Source organism: Artemia franciscana, chromosome 1 (assembly GCF_032884065.1).
Source record: "Artemia franciscana chromosome 1, ASM3288406v1, whole genome shotgun sequence".
Lineage (NCBI taxonomy): Eukaryota > Metazoa > Arthropoda > Branchiopoda > Anostraca > Artemiidae > Artemia > Artemia franciscana.
This window is the reverse complement of record NC_088863.1, coordinates 36788963-36812199: the sequence shown is the minus strand read 5'-3', so window position 1 is coordinate 36812199 and position 23237 is coordinate 36788963. Positions and strand designations below refer to the sequence as shown.

General features: G+C 31.7%; 2 protein-coding genes across 3 annotated transcripts in view; both read left to right on the top strand.

Moving 5' to 3' along the window:
* The window catches only part of LOC136029105 (uncharacterized), a 34110-nt gene extending 15836 nt beyond the window's left edge, over nt 1–18274 (top strand). The window contains exons 5-7 of the mRNA XM_065707175.1: nt 8355–8500; nt 13844–14070; nt 17851–18274. Of these exons, the coding sequence (XP_065563247.1) occupies nt 8355–8500; nt 13844–14070; nt 17851–18091 (614 nt within the window). The 3' untranslated portion in view covers nt 18092–18274. The remainder of the gene's footprint in view (nt 1–8354; nt 8501–13843; nt 14071–17850) is intronic.
* Nucleotides 18275–21084: 2810 nt separating this feature from the next.
* The window catches only part of LOC136029092 (ubiquitin carboxyl-terminal hydrolase 14-like), a 43643-nt gene continuing 41490 nt past the window's right edge, over nt 21085–23237 (top strand). Inside the window, exon 1 of one of the 2 annotated variants that reach the window (XM_065707156.1) lies at nt 21085–21234. The gene's annotated coding sequence lies outside the window, so the exon portion shown is untranslated. The remainder of the gene's footprint in view (nt 21235–23237) is intronic. The other variant, XM_065707163.1, reaches the window with a different exon arrangement.

The following is a 23237-nucleotide window of genomic DNA, read 5'->3' as shown; positions in this document are numbered from 1 at the left end:
TTATAAAAAGGGGGAAATTGGCGTGTCCTGGCCCCAGAATTGATTCTTAAACAAAAAGCTTTAGAGACCCACAGAGAAGCGAATTCGTGCAGAGGTTGCTGTTTATTATTAATGGACGAATAAATAACTGCCTGGAGTATGCTCTTAACAATATAAACTATTCATAATGCGGCTTATTAAAAATTAATAATTTAGGCCGAGACAGGTCCGGTCAAAGTGATAAATATGAGTAAAAGTAATAAATTCAATTTCTTAAGGTTTTACAATTTTATCCATTTGAATAGAGTCCATAGTAAAATTTTTTCCTTATTTTTTATTGCACTTTAAGCCAATTTCCCAAAGGTTTATAATTATGTCACGTTATTTATGATTGTTGATTTTTACTTATTTTAATTTAAATCCATAATGAATTATTTTTACTTATTTTAGTGAATTATTTTTTTCGGGTCTAACTGCTGTTCTATTATTTCTGATCTTAGAATCATGATTGTCCTGTCTCTGAGTTGCCTCAGAACCTGTTTAGGAAAGATTTAAATGATTTTAGTTTTATTTTAGGGTATATACCTAATCAACTTATCAATTATTTTTTTTCGTGTCTAACTGCTATCCTGTTATTTTTAACCTTAGAATCATGATTGTCCTGTCTCTGAGTTGTCTCAGAACCTGATTAGGAAAGATTTCAATGATGTTCTCCTACTGTAGGGGATATACCTAATCAACTTATCAATTATTTTTTTCGTGTCTAACTGCCATCCCATTATTTTTTACCTTAAAATCATGATTGTCCTGTCTCTGAGTTGTCTCAAAACCTGATTAGGAAAGATTTCAATGATTTTTTTCTACTGTAGGGGATATACCTAATCAACTTATCAATTATTTTGTTCGTGTCTAACTGCTATTCTATTATTTTTGATCTTAGAATCATGATTGTCCTGTCTCTGAGTTGCCTCAGAACCTGATTAGGAAAGATTTCAATGATTTTTTTCTACTGTAGGGGATATGCCTAATCAACTTATCAATTATTTTTTTCGTGTCTAACTGCTATCCTGTTATTTTTAACCTTAGAATCATGATTGTCCTGTCTCTGAGTTGTCTCAGAACCTGATTAGGAAAGATTTCAATGATGTTTTTCTACTGTAGGGGATATATCTAATCAACTTATCAATTATTTTTTTCGTGTCTAACTGCTATTGTATTATTTTTAACCTTAGAATCATGATTTCCCTGTCTCTGAGTTGTCTCAGAACCTGATTAGGAAAGATTTCAATGATTTTTTTTTTCTATTATAGGGGATATACCTAATCAACTTATCAATTATTTTTTTCGTGTCTAACTGCTACCCTATTGTTTTTTACCTTAAAATCGTGATTGTCCTGTCTCTGAGTTGTCTCAGAACCTCATTACGAAAGACTTCAATGATTTTTTTCTATTGTAGGGGATATACCTAATCAACTTATCAATTATTTTTTTCGTGTCTAACTGCTATCCTATTATTTTTTACCTTAAAATCATGAGTTTCCTCTCTCTGAGTTGTCTCAGAACCTCATTACGAAAGACTTCAATGATTTTTTTTCTATTGTAGGGGATATTCCTAATCAACTTATCAATTATTTTTTCGTGTCTAACTGCTATCCTGTTATTTTTAACCTTAGAATCATGATTGTCCTGTCTCTGAGTTGTCTCAGAACCTGATTAGGAAAGATTTCAATGAGGTTTTTCTACTGTAGGGGATATACCTAATCAACTTATCAATTATTTTTTTCGTGTCTAACTGCTATTGTATTATTTTTAACCTTAGAATCATGATTGCCCTGTCTCTGAATTGTCTCAGAACCTGATTAGGAAAGATTTCAATGATTTTTTTTCTATTGTAGGGGATATACCTAATCAACTTATCAATTATTTTTTTCGTGTCTAACTGCTATCCTATTATTTTTTACCTTAAAATCATGATTGTCCTGTCTCTGAGTTGTCTCAAAACTTGATTACGAAAGATTTCAATGATTTTTTTTCTATTGTAGGGGATATACCTTATCAACTTATCAATTATTTTTTTCGTTTATAACTGCTATCCTATTAGTTTTAACCTTAGAACCATGATTGTCCTGTCTCTGAGTTGTCTCAGAACCTGATTAGGAAAGATTCCAATGATTTTTCTCTACTGCAGGGGATATACCTAATCAACTTATCAATTATTTTGTTCGTGTCTAACTGCTATTCTATTATTTTTGATCTTAGAATCATGATGTTCCTGTCTCTGAGTTGCCTCAGAACCTGATTAGGAAAGATTTCAATGATGTTTTTTTTATTCTAGGGGATATACCTAATCAACTTATCAATTATCTTTTTCGTGTCTAACTGCTATTGTATTATTTTTAACCTTAGAATCATGATTGCCCTGTCTCTGAGTAGTCTCAGAACCTGATTAGGAAATATTTCAATGATGTTTTTCTACTGTAGGGGATATACCTAATCAACTTATCAATTATTTTGTTCGTGTCTAACTGCTATTCTATTATTTTTAACCTTAGAATCATGATTGTCCTGTCTCTGAGTTGTCTCAGAACCTGATTAGGAAAGATTTCAATGATGTTTTTTTATTGTAGGGGATATACCTAATGAACTTATCAATTATCTTTTTCGTGTCTAACTGCTATTGTTTTATTTTTAACCTTAGAATCATGATTGTCCTGTCTCTGAGTTGTCTCAAAACCTGATTACAAAAGATTTCAATGATTTTTTTTTTCTATTGTAGGGGATATACCTTATCAACTTATCAATTATTTTTTTCGTTTATAACTGCTATCCTATTATTTTTAACCTTAGAACCATGATTGTCCTGTCTCTGAGTTGTCTCAGAACCTGATTAGGAAAGATTCCAATGATTTTTCTCTACTGCAGGGGATATACCTAATCAACTTATCAATTATTTTGTTCGTGTCTAACTGCTATTCTATTATTTTTGATCTTAGAATCATGATGTTCCTGTCTCTGAGTTGCCTCAGAACCTGATTAGGAAAGATTTCAATGATGTTTTTTTATTCTAGGGGATATACCTAATCAACTTATCAATTATCTTTTTCGTGTCTAACTGCTATTGTATTATTTTTAACCTTAGAATCATGATTGCCCTGTCTCTGAGTAGTCTCAGAACCTGATTAGGAAATATTTCAATGATGTTTTTCTACTGTAGGGGATATACCTAATCAACTTATCAATTATTTTGTTCGTGTCTAACTGCTATTCTATTATTTTTAACCTTAGAATCATGATTGTCCTGTCTCTGAGTTGTCTCAGAACCTGATTAGGAAAGATTTCAATGATGTTTTTTTATTGTAGGGGATATACCTAATGAACTTATCAATTATCTTTTTCGTGTCTAACTGCTATTGTTTTATTTTTAACCTTAGAATCATGATTGTCCTGTCTCTGAGTTGTCTCAAAACCTGATTACAAAAGATTTCAATGATTTTTTTTTTTCTATTGTAGGGGATATACCTTATCAACTTATCAATTATTTTTTTCGTTTATAACTGCTATCTTATTATTTTTAACCTTAGAATCATGATTGTCCTGTCTCTGAGTTGTCTCAAAACCTGATTACAAAAGATTTCAATGATTTTTTTTTTCTATTGTAGGGGATATACCTAATCAACTTATCAATTATTTTTTTCGTGTCTAACTACTATCCTGTTAGTTTTAACCTTAGAATTATGATTGTCCTGTCTCTGAGTTGTCTCAGAACCTGATTAGGAATGATTTCAATGATGTTTTTCTACTGTAGGGGATATACCTAATCAACTTATAAATTATTTTTTTCGTGTCTAACTGCTATCCTGTTATTTTTAACCTTAGAATCATGATTGTCCTGTCTCTGAGTTGTCTCAAAACCTGATTACGAAAGATTTGAATGATTTTTTTTCTATTGTAGGGGATATACCTAATCAACTTATCAATTATTTTTTACCTTAAAATCGTGATTGTCCTGTCTCTGAGTTGTCTTAGAACCTCATTACGAAAGACTTCAATGATTTTTTTCTATTGTAGGGGATATACCTAATCAACTTATCAATTATTTTTTTCGTGTCTAACTACTATCCTGTTATTTTTAACCTTAGAATCATGATTGTCCTCTCTCTGAGTTGTCTCAGAACCTGATTAGGAAAGATTTCAATGATTTTTTTTCTACTGTAGGGGATATACCTAATCAACTTATCAATTATTTTTTTCGTGTCTAACTGCTATCCTATTATTTTTTACCCTAAAATCATGAGTTTCCTCTCTCTGAGTTGTCTCAGAACCTCATTACGAAAGACTTCAATGATTTTTTTCTATAGTAGGGGATATACTTAATCAACTTATCAATTATTTTTTTCGTGTCTAACTGCTATCCTATTATTTTTTACCTTAAAATCATGATTGTCCTCTCTCTGAGTTGTCTCAGAACCTGATTAGGAAAGATTTGAATAATTTTTGTTTTCTATTGTAGGGGATATACCTAATCAACTTATCAATTAGTTTTTTTCGTGTCTAACTGCTATCCTGTTATTTTTAACCTTAGAATCATGATTGTCCTGTCTCTGAGTTGTCTCAGAACCTGATTAGGAAAGATTTCAATGATGTTTTTCTACTGTAGGGGATATATCTAATCAACTTATCAATTATTTTTTTCGTGTCTAACTGCTATTGTATTATTTTTAACCTTAGAATCATGATTTCCCTGTCTCTGAGTTGTCTCAGACCCTGATTAGGAAAGATTTCAATGATTTTTTTTTTCTATTATAGGGGATATACCTAATCAACTTATCAATTATTTTTTTCGTGTCTAACTACTATAGTATTATTTTTAACCTTAGAATCATGATTGCCCTGTCTCTGAGTTGTCTCAGAACCTGATTAGGAAAGATTTCAATGATTTTTTCTTCTATTGTAGGGGATATACTTAATCAACTTATCGATTATTTTTTTCATGTCTAACTGCTATCCTATTATTTTTTACCTTAAAATCATGATTGTCCTGTCTCTGAGTTGTCTCAGAACCCGATTACGAAAGATTTCAATGATTTTTTTTTCTATTGTAGGGGATATACCTAATCGACTTATCAATTATTTTTTTCGTGTCTAACTGCTATCCTATTATTTTTTACCTTAAAATTATGATTGTCCTGTTTCTGAGTTGTCTCAGAACCTCATTACGAAAGATTTCAATGATTTTTTTTCTATTGTAGGGGATATACCTAATCAACTTATCAATTATTTTCTTCGTGTCTAACTGCTATACTATTATTTTTAACCTTAGAATCATGATTGCCCTGTCTCTGAGTTGTCTCAGAACCTGATTAGGAAAGATTTCAATGATTTTTTTTTATTGTAGGGGATATACCTAATCAACTTATCAATTATTTTTGTCGTGTCTGACTGCTACCCTATTATTTTTTACCTTAAAATCATGATTGTCATGTTTCTGAGTTGTCTCAGAACCCGATTACGAAAGATTTCAATTATTTTTTTTTCTATTGTAGGGGATATACCTAATCATCTTATCAATTATTTTTTTCGTGTTTAACTGCTATACTATTATTTTTAACCTTAGAGTCATGATTGTCCTGTTTCTGAGTTGTCTCAGAACCTGATTAGGAAAGATTTCAATGATTTATTTTTTGTAGGGGATATACCTAATCAACTTATCAATTATTTTTGCGTGTCTAACTGCTATACTATTATTTTTAACCTTAGAATCATGATTGTCCTCTTTCTGAGTTGTCTCAGAACCTGATTAGGAAAGATTTCAATGATTTTTTTTTGTAGGGGATATACCTAATCGACTTATCAATTATTTTTTTCGTGTCTAACTGTTATCCTATTATTTTTTACCTTAAAATCATGATTGTCCTGTCTCTGAGTTGTCTCAGAGCCTGATTAGGAAAGATTTCAATGATTTTTTTTCTATTGTAGGGGATATACCTAATCATCTTATCAATTATTTTTTTCGTGTTTAACTGCTATACTATTATTTTTTACCCTAAAATCATGAGTTTCCTCTCTCTGAGTTGTCTCAGAACCTCATTACGAAAGACTTCAATGATTTTTTTCTATTGTAGGGGATATACTTAATCAACTTATCAATTATTGTTTTCGTGTCTAACTGCTATCCTATTATTTTTTACCTTAAAATCATGATTGTCCTCTCTCTGAGTTGTCTCAGAACCTGATTAGGAAAGATTTGAATGATTTTTGTTTTCTATTGTAGGGGATATACCTAATCAACTTATCAATTATTTTTTTCGTGTCTAACTGCTTTCTTATTATTTTTTACCTTAAAATCATGATTGTCCTCTCTCTGAGTTGTCTCAAAACATGATTACGAAAGATTTGAATGATTTTTTTTTTCTACTGTAGGGGATATACCTAATCAACTTATCAATTATTTTTTTCGTGTCTAACTGCTATCCTATTATTTTTTACCTTAAAATCATGATTGTGCTCTCTCTGAGTTGTCTCAAAACCTGATTACGAAAGATTTGAATGATTTTTTTTTTCTATTGTAGGGGATATACCTAATCAACTTATCAATTGTTTTTTTCGTGTCTAACTGCTATCCTGTTATTTTTAACCTTAGAATCATGATTGTCCTCTTTCTGAGTTGTCTCAGAACCTGATTAGGAAAGATTTCAATGATGTTTTTCTACTGTAGGGGATATATCTAATCAACTTATCAATTATTTTTTTCGTGTCTAACTGCTATTGAATTATTTTTAACCTTAGAATCATGATTTCCCCGTCTCTGAGTTGTCTCAGAACCTGATTAGGAAAGATTTCAATGATTTTTTTTTCCATTATAGGGGATATACCTAATCAACTTATCAATTATTTTTTTCGTGTCTAACTACTATAGTATTATTTTTAACCTTAGAATCATGATTGCCCTGTCTCTGAGTTGTCTCAGAACCTGATTAGGAAAGATTTCAATGATTTTTTCTTCTATTGTAGGGGATATACTTAATCAACTTATCGATTATTTTTTTCATGTCTAACTGCTATCCTATTATTTTTTACCTTAAAATCATGATTGTCCTGTCTCTGAGTTGTCTCAGAACCCGATTACGAAAGATTTCAATGATTTTTTTTTCTATTGTTGGGGATATACCTAATCGACTTATCAATTATTTTTTTCGTGTCTAACTGCTATCCTATTATTTTTTACCTTAAAATTATGATTGTCCTGTTTCTGAGTTGTCTCAGAACCTGATTACGAAAGATTTCAATTATTTTTTTTCTATTGTAGGGGATATACCTAATCATCTTATCAATTATTTTTGCGTGTCTAACTGCTATACTATTATTTTTAACCTTAGAATCATGATTGTCCTCTTTCTGAGTTGTCTCAGAACCTGATTAGGAAAGATTTCAATGATTTTTTTTTTGTAGGGGATATACCTAATCGACTTATCAATTATTTTTTTCGTGTCTAACTGCTATCCTATTATTTTTTACCTTAAAATCATGATTGTCCTGTCTCTGAGTTGTCTCAGAACCTGATTACGAAAGATTTCAATGATTTTTTTTTATTGTAGGGGATATACCTAATCGACTTATCAATTATTTTTTTCGTGTCTAACTGCTATCCTATTATTTTTTACCTTAAAATCATGATTGTCCTGTCTCTGAGTTGTCTCAGAACCTGATTAGGAAAGATTTCAATGATTTTTTTCTATTGTAGGGATATACCTAATCGACTTATCAATTATTTTTTTCGTGTCTAACTGCTATCCTATTATTTTTTTTACCTTAAAATCATGATTGTCCTGTCTCTGAGTTGTCTCAGAACCTGATTAGGAAAGATTTCAATGATTTTTTTTTTATTGTAGGGGATATACCTAATCAACTTATCAATTATTTTTTCGTGTTTAACTGCTATCCTATTATTTTTTACCTTAAAATCATGATTGTTCTGTTTCTGAGTTGTCTCAGAATCTGATTAGGAAATATCAATGCTTTTTTTTATTGTAGGGGATATACCTAATCATTTTATCAATTATTTTTTTCCTGTCTAACTGCTATTCTATTATTTTTACCTTAAAATCATTATTGTCCTGTCTCTGAGTTGTCTCAGAACCTGATTAGGAAAGATTTCAATGATTTTTTTTCTATTGTAGGGGATATACCTAATCAACTTATCAATTATCTTTTTCGTGTCTAACTGCTATCCAATTATTTTTAACCTTAGAATCATGATTGTCTTTTCTGAGTTGCCTCAGAGCCCGATTAGGGAAGATTTCTATGATTTTTTTTCCTATTGTAGGGAATATACCTAATCAACCTATCGGCCCAATCTATCTTTTTTTCTATTGTAGGGAATTTTTTCGATGCTCTATGGGGACTTCTTGGATTTTCTCTTTTAAAAGACAAAAAGATGGCTCTGTTAGCTATTAGCAGCGTGTTCGGCATGCTTGGATTTTACGTGCCTTTTGTTTATATAATTGATGCAGCTGTTTCCAAGGTAAGGTTTTTTTTGTTCTTATATTTTATTTGTCATTTTTCAAATTAAATTTATATTACATCTATTTATATATTATATATAATAATATTTATATATTATTACATTATATAACGTTTATTATATTTTCATCCTTTACATTTTTCATACTCCTATTTAGCTTAGTTATTTCAATTGATTTAAATCATATGTCTCCATTTGATTATAGCTTGCATGTCAGTGTTGCCACCTGTAACTACTTCAGTACTATTTCAATCAGTTTTTCTACTGAAGTAACCGAAATCGCTCTATAGCACGCAAATTTGGACAATTGTTGAACTTCAGGAACTGAAGATGGTGGGAACTCTGTTAAATGCTAACAAATGAAAGAATTTAAGGGCTCATATTGGTGAATGTTTGAGTTTTTTTATTTCATTAATAATAGAATGTTTATGGTTATAAACATTTATGTTCGCTTTTTTATTACATATTTCAATTATTCTTCTTTATTAGAACTTGCTTGTTCGAAAACTTCCCTTTACAGTCGCTTTTCTTGTAAAAGATATGTCGTCAAATGTAATTATTATTATATTAAAAAATATATTGTTCTTTTTTTTACTCTGGAACGAATCAACAAAACCGTTCTACTAGAATTTCTGACCGACTGTTTTTTTTTTATCGTTTTTCAGCAGCCCAAGAGATGGCCAATGTGGGGTTCGCAATTTTTGTAGTGACTTATTCTTATATTTCCATGCCAGGGCGGTTAACCTGGTAAACATTTTGCGAAATAGAAAAAGGACGAATAGTTTTTTGACTGGTATAATTTACACAAATTTGTCCCAAAGTAATGAAGAAACTAACGAAAAGACTGGTTTGTTCTTGATTTTTACGTAGCGTCAACTTCAGTGATTGACGCATAATACACAAGTACCAAAATGACTTCCTCCTACGGAAACTAAAAAAAGAAAAACTTAAATAAAATTCTCAAATTTGGAAAGTCTTATTCCCCGCGGAGGGCGGGGGTATTTTCCGCAAGGGGGGAGTAATTGCCGGGGGATAAATACCGGCCACCACCAAAGTTTATATTTTATGTATCATCTATTTTTTTAACCCAATTTGCTTTTTACCGAGAAATTTGGGCTGTTTCTCATATTTGCACTATCATAACTAAGGGGACATATAGGACGTCCCAGTGTCCTAGAAACAAATTATATGTTTTAAAAGTTAAAAAAGCTGAACCATGAAAGTTATAATAGTGACAACCATCAGACTAGCCCCGAATTTTTTGAGAATTCGCACTGTCTCCGAAAGGAAATTGGGTTCACCAGTCGTCCCCAAAATTGACTATCGTAATAACATGAATGAACAAAAAATATAAAATTGTTAATCTCTGGAGTGATACTGGAGAGCCCAAATTTCTTTTGGCGAAACTCGGAAAAATCCTAAAAATATATTGGGCTAGTCCTGATAGTTGTAACTATTATTCCTAGGGGATCTTCTTGAACTCCTTCTGTGACGTCCCATTGCCCTAGAAATAGCTATTTATTATTACAGCTGAACCATGAAAATTATAAAAGTGACACATGACTTTGCCCGATTTTTTTGAGAATACGCACTGTCCCCAAAAGGAAATTGGGCTAACTAATATGTCCCAAAAATTAACGATAGTAATAACATGAATGAATACAAAAAATAAATTGTTAAATTCTGGAGTGATACTGGAGAACCCAAATTTCTTTTGGTAAAATCCAGGAAATCACTGAAAAATTCGGGGATAGTCCCGATGGCTCTGACTATTATAACTTTTACATTTCAGCTGTATTATAACTTATGAAATAAATAGTTATTTCTCCGAAATTAGAGCTTTCTAGAAGGGGCGCAAGGTGCTCTCCTAGATTTTGATAAAAAAAAGTTTTTCATCGAGAAAGTTGAAAAAAAAAGCAAAATTGCTCCCTTTCTACATTTTAAAATATATTTTTGTAGGGTATTTGCATTGACAAATGCAATTTTTAAGTATTGTCATTGACAAACTTGGCACCACCCTAGGTTTTCAAAAAACACATTTCCCTTCCCTTCCCAAATTTCGGTGAATAGATGGCAATGTTACAGCTGTCGATTTGTGGTTAATCCGATGTCAAATAGTGGAAATGCTATAAAAATTAATTATTACATTTTTCATAACTGTGACATTTTTAAGATTTGTGGATAGAGTGGCAAAAATTACATTTTTTTTTCAAGGGGTCATTTAAATTTACTTTAAAATAGAAAAGACACATCTCGCATTAAAAGGGGCAAAATTGCTTACCAAATAAGGTATATCTTGAATAATTCAATAAGTGAAGTAGGTAGCTACTTGAATTATTCAATAAGTAAGTAGCTACTTGAATAAGTAGCTTATCTTGAATAAGTAGCTTCTATCACAAACTGTCTAAGTAATGTTTGTCCAATTTTACAAAGGAACGATGTTTCATTGAGGCTCAGAAAATGATGTTTAAGGTATCGGATCCTCTTCAATCACAAAATTATTAAATCGAATTGTGGACAAGAAGCTAGAAAGTTAATTTGAGGACTTTGCATGATTTTTCTTCTTAGAAACTTTTTAATTTTAATCTTACCTTTTTCAATTCTGGAACTCAAAATTGCACCTTCATGTTGTGAACAAGAGAAATTCTCACTGAACCAATACTTTTTGCTGTAAATACTTCTGTTAAAATGATCATTACTAAATCGTGGTTAATTGAAATGTGCTTTTTGGTCTTAGAAGGGCAATTGAAGAGTGAGTTCTTTTATAAATTTTTTGTTTTATTCCCCAAGGCACATCAAAGTGCCCAACATGGTGCTAGCTCATTGTGTAGTTTAATCACTAGCTAAGATTGAGAATTTTAATTAGAGGTGCTAATCCATTTTTTTTAATGAAAACTCAAAATGTATGTTTTTCAGGATCTAGGGAGGGATATTGGTTTGTTTAAATTTATAATAAAAGTTTTTTTTTCAAAACCTTCGCGGGTGAATTAGTGCCATTGGTGCCCCCAACTAGTGCCATTGGTTTGAACTCTCGTTTGAAGGAATCATTAGACGGTTTTTGTGAAACAACTTTCATAGAAATTAACTCATTGCTACACATTTTAGTTTTACAAAAGCTATAGTTGAGTTCTGATTGTACATTTAGAAAACGAACTCATTTAAATATTTTAGGTAGTATGAGTTTTCACCATAGGTGTTAATCCCTGATTTTTTTTTTTTTTTGATTTTTTTTCTTATAATTATTATTATAAATGAAAACCCAAAAATACATTTTTAAAAAACTAAGGAGGGTAATTTTGGCTATTTTTAATGAAAATACCAAAACAATATTTTTTAATCTACGTGGGTAATGGCTTATAGCCCCCCCCCCCTCAATTAATGCCTTTGTTTTGAAATTTCGTTTGAAAATCGAAATATGGCTTTTGTGAAATAACTTTCATAGAAATTAACTCATTGCTACACATTTTAGTTTTACAAAAACTTCTGATTGTACATTTAGAAAACAAACTCATTTAAATATTTCAGGTAGTATGAGTTTTCACCATAGGTGCTAATCCATGATTTTTTTTTTTTTTTTTTTTTTTTTTATAATTATTATTCTAAGTGAAAACCCAAAAATACATTTTTTAAAAAAACTAAGGAGGGCAATTTTGGCTATTTTTAATGAAAATTCCAAAACAAAATTTTTTTAATCTATGTGGGTAATTGCTTATAGCCCCCTCTCCTCAATTAATGCCCTTGTTTTGAAATTTCGTTTGAAAATCAACAGATGACTTTTGTGAAATAATTTTCATAGAAATTAACTCATTGCTACACATTTTAGTTTTACAAAAACTTCTGATTGTACATTTAGAAAACAAACTCATTTAAATATTTCAGGTAGTATGAGTTTTCACTATAGGTGCTAATCAATGATCTTTTTTTTATTTATTTTTTTATAATTATTATTCTAATGGAATAAGGAGGGTAATTTTGGCTATTTTTAATGAAAATACCAAAACAATATTTTTTTAATCTACGCGGGTAGTTGCTAATATGCCCCCCCTCCCCAATTAATGCCCTTGTTTTGAAATTTCGTTTGAAAATCAACAGATGGCTTTTGTGAAATAACTTTCATAGAAATTAACTCATTGCTACATATTTTAGGTTCACAAAAGCTATAGTTGAGTTCTGATTGTACATTTAGAAAACAAACTCATTTAAATACTTTAGGTAGTATGAGTTTTCACCATAGGTGCAAATCCATGATATTTTTTTTTATTTTTTTTTTTATAATTATTATTATAAATGAAAACCCAAAAATACATTTTTAAGAAACTAAGGAGGGTAATTTTGGCTATTTTTAATGAAAATACCAAAACAATATTTTTTTAATCTACGCGGGTAATTGCTTATAGCCCCCCCCCCCCCCTCCTCAATTAATGCCCTTGTTTTGAAATTTTGTTTGAAAATCAACAGATGGCTTTTATGAAATAACTTTCATAGAAATTAACTCATTGCTACACATTTTAGTTTTACAAAAACTTCTGATTGTACATTTAGAAAACAAACTCATTTAAATATTTCAGATAGTACGAGTTTTCACCATAGGTGCTAATCAATGATCTTTTTTTTATTTATTTTCTATAATTATTATTCTAAATGAAAACCCAAAAATACATTTTTTAAAAACTAAGGAGGGTAATTTTGGTTATTTTTAATGAAAACACCAAAACAATATTTTTTTAATCTACATACCCCCCCCCCTCTCTAATTAATGCCATCGTTTTGAAATTTCGTTTGAAAATCAACAGATGGCTTTTATGAAATAACTTTCATAGAAATTAACTCATTGCTACACATTTTAGTTTTACAAAAACTTCTGATTGTACATTTAGAAAACAAACTCATTTAAATATTTCAGGTAGTACGAGTTTTCACCATAGGTGCTAATCAATGATCTTTTTTTTTATTTATTTTCTATAATTATTATTCTAAATGAAAACCCAAAAATACATTTTTTAAAAACTAAGGAGGGTAATTTTGGTTATTTTTAATGGAAACACCAAAACAATATTTTTTTAATCTACATACCCCCCCCCCCTCTCTAATTAATGCCATCGTTTTGAAATTTCGTTTGAAAATCAACAGATGGCTTAGGTTGAATAACTTACACAGGATTTCACTCACAACTACCCACTGACGACTCACCCACAACAAAGTAAGAATTTACTCACCCACAACTATTTATTTTATTAGTTTGTAAGGGGTGGTTCTTAAGCTCTGATGGCACATTTATAAAATAAACCCTTATGAAATATTTGAGGTAGGAAGAATCAGCTAATTTTACTAATCAACTTTCAGGGTATTGATTCTACAATGGCTGATTACCTCTTATCCATCATTGGTGTGACAAACATAGTCGGCCGTTTATTGTCTGGCTATTCGGCAGATATGCCCTCAGTGGATTCCCTCCTTGTGACAAATATTTGTATTGCCTTGAGTGGCGTATTCATTTTCTGTGTTCCCCTTGTCAATGGCTTTGCCGGAATGGCTGGCTGCACTTGCTGGCCTGTTTGGCCTTGTTTCAGGTAAAAGTTGCTTCTATATGTTTCCTTTTCAGTTAGGGTTGGCAGGATACCAAGGGCGATGACCAGGTGCCAGAGTGATATCAAGACAAGCTGTCTATTTTTATATTACCTAATATTATATATTAATTATATTACCTAATATAATTTATTACTTAATATAATTATATTAATTAACATAAAGTCATAAATAACAATATTTTTATAAAACATTTATATAAAAATAAATATAATTTTTTATAAAAAAGAAAATAAAGTAATAAATAATAAAGTAGCATAATAAAATAACAATTGATTATATTAGGTAATATATTACCTAATATTATATTACCTAATACCAATATTTGCCACCTGTATAATCTTTATTTCTAACGTTTTCATGAACTTGGATTTTGTTTTAATTTTTAGAGTTACGATTTCAATTGACAGAGCGTACTTTTTACTTATACTTTGTTATAATACAAGGTTTTATAAAGGACTCTATAATTTAGGGGAGGTTGTCACTCTTTTCAACCCTGCAGTTTAAATTGAATTTAATTCGAACTTTTTATCGAATTTTAATCGAACTGATTTATATTAATCGAATATTTATTGCTAGCTGTATAAACTTTATACCTTACGTTTTTTATGAACTAGGATTTTGTTTTAATTTTTGGAGTTTGGTTGTCAATTGACACACCATCTTTAATAGACTCCAATAAAATAATAATAATTGTATATAAACAAATGAATAGATAAAATAACTTATAATAAGCCAAAGAATTTTTTACAATTTTTTGAACAAACCGAATGAGACCTTTGAGCTGATTCGCTCAGATTTAGGCAGATCTTGCTTAAGGCAAGATTAGCAAGGTTATATTTTTCTCTCTCTCTCTTTCTTTATTTTTTTTTTATTTTCCATAAAATGATTCGTCTATTTTATTTGTTTTGTTGTTGTTGTTTTTTTCTCACCACGGGAATCTGTACTTTCCCTGAATTGTGTCTAGAATCTTGTCTGTGTAGCGTATGCATTCAAGAACACTTTATAATTGCAATTTGCAAACTTATAGGATCAGGAACAATCATGTATCAGCCATTGTTCACATAAACACTAGATGACAGATTACACACTTTTTAGGCACAAATTTATAAAAACAAATACCTTTTAAAATATCAGGGGATTCCTCGAAACAACAAAATTCATTGAATTGGAATAAGAAACTTTTTTAAAAGCACTAAAAAAAACTGTAGTGTAACGAGCCAGTGTTTCACGTAACGCCAGTGTTTCACGCTCTTCTTTGTTCTACTTGTAGTTCGTTATAATAGAATGTTTCATAAAGGGCTTGGTTAAATTTTTGATCCCCGCATTTTTATATAGAATTTTAGTTTTTGTGTGGCACTGTTTCGAAAATGATGCACTCGGTGCATATAAAAGTGCACTCGGAAAGTTTTTTTTAGAGGGGGGGAGCGGGGATGGGAGTCTGAAATATCAAAATAAATCCTAGAGTCATGACTTCAACGTATATATAAGAGGTTTTTTCAAAAAATCTGGTTGTTATGGAGTTATTGTATATGACCTTGTAGTCAGGTAATATACAAAAACTTTTGGGGATTAAAAATCATTTCATAACCAGTTGATTCTTTTCATTATCTGATAATGACTGATCTGTAATATAAGTTGTTTGCTGCATGTTCACCCCATGTGTGCAAAAATGTTAGAAAACAGGGATTGAAACCGCATGGTTTTGGAAGGAGGATTTGAATTTTTAGATTGGTGTAAGGCCATGTTACACAATCTATTGCAACAGCAAAAGGAAGCCATAGCATTCCTTTGTTTTTGGGACCATATCATTCATGATTTGTTCAATGTAGGCAATCAAGAGTAAATAAGAAAACGCGGCCCCTGCAACTGTTTAAGTCTTTAACTCGAATCTGCAAACGCTATTTGAACCCTGTGCAAAAATATTTGCAAATAAGGACTGGAATCACATGGATATTTGTGGGTTTGGAAATGACAGTTTTTATGAAGTGGAACCAGATACAGCTTTAGAGGAATCCCCTTTCTGTTGGCTGTTGCTTTAAATCTAAACATCCCTGTCATTCCAAGGAGTATTTGTAAATAACTAGTTTATTTAGTGAAAACTGATTATTAAGTGACCAAACTTTTTTAAATACTGATTCTTATCAGCGGTCAACTTTCCCAGCCAATCGAAATAACAGGTTTAATATCATTATGTGATTCTTATTTGTTGAAAAAGAAAATCACTGATAAGTGTCAGTGTATAAATAAAGTCTGGGTATTTAATAAACTAGTCTTCTACAAATAGTGACTGGAACCAAGTGCATATTTGTCGTTTTGGAAATGGCAATATTTAAGAAGAAGTAGTACCAGATTCAATTTCAGGGGAATCCCCTTTCTGATGGCTGTTGATTCCAAGTAGTATATGCAAAAAACTAGTTTATTAAGCGAAAAACTTTTTTCTGATTCTTATCAGAGCTTAACTTTCCAACGAATCGGAATAACACGTTTAATATCATTACGTGATTCCGATTTGTTGAAAAAGCTAATCACTGATAGGTTTGGAAATGACAATATTTAAGGAGAAGTGGTACCAGACACAATTTTAGGGGAATTCCCTTTCTGTTGGTTGTTGCTTCTAAACTCATATGATTCCAAGCAGTATACGTAAACAACTATTTCATTAAGTGACCAAACTTTTTTATATACTGATTCTTATCAGCGGTTAAGTTTCCCAACCAATCGAAATAACACGTTTAATATCATTATGTGATTCCCATTTGTTGAAAAAGATAGTCACTGATAAGTGTCTGTATATAAATAAAGTTTGGGCATTTAATAAACTAGTCTTTTACAAATAGTGATTGGAACGACGTGCATATTTGTGGGTTTGGAAATGGAAATAGTTTTCAAAAAGTATACCAAATACGTATATTGAAGCGAATACCTGGGTTGTATATAAGATGCTGATGACAATGAAAAAGGAGAATAGCCAAGGCTTAGGGCTTTTTCATAGTTAAAAAAAAAATGGAAGATTAGATAGTTAATTCTTCATAATTAGATTAAGACATCGGAAGTCACGGTAATGACAGAAGTCGAGTATATTTCTGAAAAGTGGGTGCTTTGAAAGGCCGAGGCAGATTTGTTAAATATTTTCTAGGGGAATTATGGAGGGATAGTCTAAGGTATTCGTTTTGCTGACTGTATATTAATCAATTAGCTGTACAAAAAATGTAGTTAAATCCCATTTCTCAAGGCTATGATGACAGAAAATTTATTATGGCTAGGCCAGGTTTTACGGATAATTGCCATGGATTGCGTGAAATTGACTGTCCACCACGGGCCATACGAAAATCAGGTTGTCCCTGAAAGGGGGTAGAGGTTACAAGAATAAATTTAAAGGAAATAAAAACTTCATGGACAGTTAAAGTGTGAAGCTATGAATATATTGGGGCGAAAAACAGTAAAGTTATTATACAGTTGCGAAAAATTTTATACTCCCCATTGAAAATTCTTAACACAGATCTTTAACCACATTAGCTTCATGACCCCGCCTTCGTGCACGCGCTATGAAATGTTTGTCATTTTCAGAAAAAGATTTCGCTACTGTTGCATACTCAAATTTTGGGGGTGAAGAAGGAGCTTAAATAGCTGTGTTGGACTCACTGATGCAAGTTCTCAATAATCAAAGTAGTAGTAGCAGTAGGAGAACTGCTTCTTTCTTATCTAATAATATTATGTCTATTTTTTTCTTTTTGTATATGAATTTTTCTTCTTTTTTTCAGCCGCTTTTATCGCACTAACATCAATTGTCCTCGTCGACTTGTTTGGTATCGATGCACTGACAAAATGTTTTGGGATAATTTGCATTTCCCGTGGTCTCGCTGCCATAGTTGGCCCACCCATAGCTGGCTTTCTGTACGACACAACGGGTTCATACGACATTCCGTTTTATGCAGCTGGAGGGTTTTTGGGTTTGTCTGCGATCTTCAGTTTCCTAATACCAGTTGTTCAAAATTGTTGTGACAGTGATAATACTCAATCGAAAAAATCCCCTGAAACCGAAAATTTCTTAGAAAAAAACCAAATATTTGCCAATGTTTAGATTAGATTATTTATCAGTATTAATTATTGTCATGTTCCTTTTGTTCAGCTCTATTTTATTCCGCTGCTAAGTACTCTTCTAATAAAGTTTCTGTTAGTTTCGTATTCCGGCATTATTTCTAAGGTTTAGTTTTAGTTTTTCTATTGTAATCAAGGATTATGTCTAAGTTTAAGAACAGCCACATGTGTGTACTTATTTTTAATTTGGAGCCCTAAATATTTCAAGGGAGAGCTGAACATAGCCTTACATGGTTGGCTATATTGTTTTAATTCCATTTTCATTGTTTAATTCCATTTTCACAACATTGATTAATATAAAAGACCAAATATAAAAAAGAGCAAACATTCCCCAAATAAGACCAAACAGACCCCAGTTTGCCCCCCCCCCCCCAGCTGAAATTCAGTTTCTTTCAAAATTTTGTCAAAACTACGATAAATCTGCATAATTCAAGCATAAACAGATTAGTTTTTTGTTTTTTTTTTAGTTTATATTTATCTTTATATTCCCCTTTTGTTTAATGGTGTAAAGCAGATTCCTTCGCACAGTGTTGGGGAAAGCGTGCATTGCTGTCAAGATGGGTCTAACTAATATTAAGGATTCAGACATAGTGTTCATCGATTTAGAGCTGGATTCAAAAATGCTCAAAGACCAGATAATTTTGCCCCTCTTCTCGTCCAGTTTCGATCAAAAGAAATAGCACGCCATGTGTTTAAAGCGAAGAAGCAGCTTACTGGCTCAGGGTTGTTTGTAGCTTAGAACCTTACGAAACGTAAACACGATTTTCTGAGCGCTTCAAGAAATAAGTTTGAAAATCGCAGTATGTGGTCTGATCAAGGACTTATTTTGGTACGCAAAACTGAGACTGCTCCAATCAGATGTTTCTGGTCAATTCATGACCTTTTATAGATTTTTTGTTCAACATATGTATTGTTGTTGTTTTTTCTCTCTTCTTTCTAAGTGCTGTTTTGTGTTCTTTTATGTGCAAAACGATAATGTCTGATCTAATTAGACTGAATTAGTTTGCTTTTACTTGTGCTTGATTGGCTCAACAAAGGATGAGGAACACAAAACCTGGGTTTTCAAAAACAAACTATACTTACCAGTAAGGAAGGGGGTGTCAAATAATACCTTTCTGTGACATACAAGACCGAAAAACATTGCTGCAATTCGCTCTACGTCAGTCTTGCTTTACTTATTGCTGAGTTATTTTAATGATATGATAATTATCACATTTTCCACCCCCCCCCCCCATCATTAAAATATAGAGATGATATTCATTTTTGGCAACAAAAAAGAAAAAAAACATTGTTTCACTTGTGAACCTACTTCTTCACAGACTATAGAATTAGTGATTAATATAATCTGGTACCGAAATTTTGTTAAATGTAGAAGATGGGAGGGGGTCCTAGGTTTTCACCTAAACACTATCGAAATCAGGAAAATCCAACAAACCTCTTGGTCACAAAATTCGTTGTAACTGAACTAGCTGAACCAAACATCTTCATAATGGCAGCTGTAAGGTTTGAAAACCTGAAATTCAGGCAAGGACAGTTGAAAAAAATCCCTAATTGATCAATAAAATCAAGTATTTTTTTTCCACCTGGCGGCAACCGTGCGTAGAGTATCTTTGATTGTGCTGTGGTCAAAAGGCAGAGTTGAACTAAGGCTCTTTATCAAGTTCAACAAGAAATAAGATAGAGAAGGATGAAAGCAAAAACATACTCTCATTGGACAAATCCAGCGTGCAAGCACAAATTCATGTAGATGCAAGATTTTTATCGAGCTTGCATCCTCGTGAAAATGGCCACTACGACAGACACATTTTTGTCAGTGTTGCCGAGTTGAATTGTCAAAATTAAACAAGCAAAAATAATTAGATAAATATGATAAAGCTTTTTGCCCGTAGAAATTCAAAAAATCTATTGGTTCCTAAAGACAACAGCATCTTCAAAAGAAAGCTACAGCTCTGTATCAAAAAGCTACAACTCTTTGTCACACATAATGATAGCTTGTTGTTTGCTTATTTTTCACCTAAGCTTTTTTTTATTAGGCACTCAGCTACCAAAGACTGCGTAACCATATTTTAACCCATTTATCTACTCTCTTCAATAGAGCAATAGTCGTTTTTTTTTAGAAAACGGGAGTGTATTTTTTTCTGGAGAAGGCCAGCTAACGTTTTTTGGCCCCTCAGAAAAAAAATATGATGATTCATTACTGTGGTGAAAATCATTTATATCCTTAATTTTGCAATTTTTCGTATGAATTACGTCATAGGGGCGATTGTATCTTAACATATGGGCCATTCAAATAATGTGCAAAAATCAGTATACCTTTGGAAAAATTCTAAAGAATTTGTTCAATCGATTGTTCTTAACAAACTTATATGGTGTCAATCCATCAAAACGAAAAGAAAGAAAAATCGCCTTCTTTGTAATCAGTCTTGAATTAATAGGTTGAATTCTTGAAGGGAAAAGTGCTATCACAAAACAAGAATATTGCAAAAAATTAATTCATAAAGAGCCATATTTTTGAAAAAGCATTTGCACCTTCCTTTGTATTTCATTGTGTTTGTTTGATTTAGTAGTAAATTAGCTTAAATTTTTTTTTCCATAAAATAAGATTTAAAAAAAAAGGAATAAGTTCCTTTCAAAACTTCCCTCCCCATGGAAAATCCTTTCCATAAAATATCCATCCAGAACTAGCTCCTGTAATGTTAGTTTTGTAGCTTTATCAAATTCCATATCCATAGCCTATCGCCAAATTTTAATAACAACTTTCAAGAGTATTTTTAACAGCACTGATCGGCTGGAATTGATACTAGAATAATGGCAAATTTCATTATTTTTGCATTACCTTTATACTTCTTCTGCAAGGGCTTTGCACGTTTTCAGCTGATCATTTATAATCTGTGACTCAACCTTTCGGGTGAACCGTTAGCTATCAACAAACTTAAAATAGGTAGCGCTGTACTAGGCTCAAATATTTAAATTCATAGCCTTCTTTTCTAGATTAGAAAGGAATTTGAGAAAACAACTCAGCATGGTCTATCATTTTTGATTTAATGGTTTGATATATTTGTTTTCTCTGGGTATAGCGATTTGTTTTATCTGGGATGCAGGTAAATTGGGATCCTCATCATATCCTGCACTGATGGTGAGGCCAAATGTAGTTGGTCAAAATAATGAGCAAGGGCAGGCCCCCATATATACAACATTTATTCCACAAGTTGTACCTGTGTCTCATGCTATACAGTATCAGGGTCAGGTTAAACAGCAGAAACCACGGTTAAATCTGGCAAGACAACCTCCATATGTCACAACTCTAGCCCCCCATAATAGTTAATACAGTCAGCATCAAATTTGTATCTCACCACACTCTCAAAATAGATTCATTGCTACAGTCCCTACATCAAATTCATTTAAAATTTTGAATTCAATAGATGAAAATTACCCACCTCTTCCCTCAAATGAAGCCATGAATTTAGGTAGTGCAAGTTGTATATAGGCCTATCAGAAAGCTAAAAATTTAAGCTGTAAATCAATATGGTTATTATTAAAATTGTTTAAGAAACACTTGAAATTATTAAGTTATTGTCCTAGGCCTACAAGAACCTCTTTAGAAATACCAATTATTCTATTTTGTTGTAGGCCTAGGGTAAAGCAACCAGTAATGGGACACTTTGTTCACTCTTCACACTTTTTGACATTTAATCTATTATAAGTAATCTATTATACCACCTAGAAACTTCACTTTTTTCACAGTTAGAATTGCTCCTGTTTTCTGAACAAGTGGGTTATTAATTTGAATTAAATAAAAAAAACAAGTTTTTTTAACTGAAAGTAAGGAGTGACATTAAAACTTAAAACAACCAAAAATTACTTCGTATATGAAAGAGGCTGCTTCCTCATCAATGCCCCGCTCTTTACACTAAAGTTTGACTCTTTCTCTCAATTCTTCTTTTTAAAACAGTAATTAACTTTAGCGTAAAGAGTGGGGCGTTGATGAGGAAGCAGCCTCTTTCATATACAAAGTAATTTCTGGTCGTTTTAAGTTTTAATGTTGCTCCTTACTTTCAGTGAAAAAAACTTGCTTTTTTTATTTAATTTCTGAACGTTTTTGAATCAATGCATGTTTTGATTTTGGCTCTCCGCAGAGGAATAATTAAAACAAAATTTGCATATTTTTTTTTTGGCTGAATGGCTTTCTTATAATTTTGATCAAATGATTTTGAGAAAAAAAGAGCGGGGGAGGAAGCCTAGTTACCCTCTGATTTTTTGGTTAATTAAAAAGGCAACTAGAATTTTTAATCTTTTACAAATATTTTTATTAGTAAAAGATTTACGTAACTTATAAATTAGCTTATGTAAAGAACTTTTGTATTCTCATATTTTTATTACATATATGAGGGGGCTCGCCCCCTTGTCAGATCCTCGCTCTTTACACTAAAGCTTAAATTTTGTCCCAAGTCATTAAGAATGACCCCAGAATCACAAAAGCCGTAGAATAAATAGTTGAAATTGCTAAAAATACTTTAGTGTAAAGATCGAGGTATTAGCAGGAGGTGAGCCCCTCAAATGGGTAATAATTTCTGTTTGTTTTAAGTTTTAATGCTGCTCCTTACTTCCAGCTGAAAGAACTTTTTCATATTTATTTTTTCATTGTTTTTTTTTTTAATAATGCTAGTAAATCCTGCGCTCCCTTCTTGGAGATTTTCTTCCCCCATGACAAATTATCGATGGAAAGTTCCGCCAGCATATTCCCCTCTTCTCAACCCCTCCCCCAACCAAAAAAATCCTCCTGAAAACGCCTGTACACTTCCCAATAACCATTGCTATATGTAAGCACTGGTCAAAGTTTGTAACTTGTTGCTCCTCCCACAGGGACTGTGGGGGAGTAAGTCGTCCCCAAAGACATAGTTATAAGGTTCTTTGACTACGCTGAATAAAATGGCTATCTCAGAATTTTGATCCATTGACTTTGGGAAAATAATTAGCATGAGAGGGGGCCTAGGTGCCCTCCAATTTTTTTGGTCACTTAAAAAGGGCACTAGAACTTTCCATTTCCGTT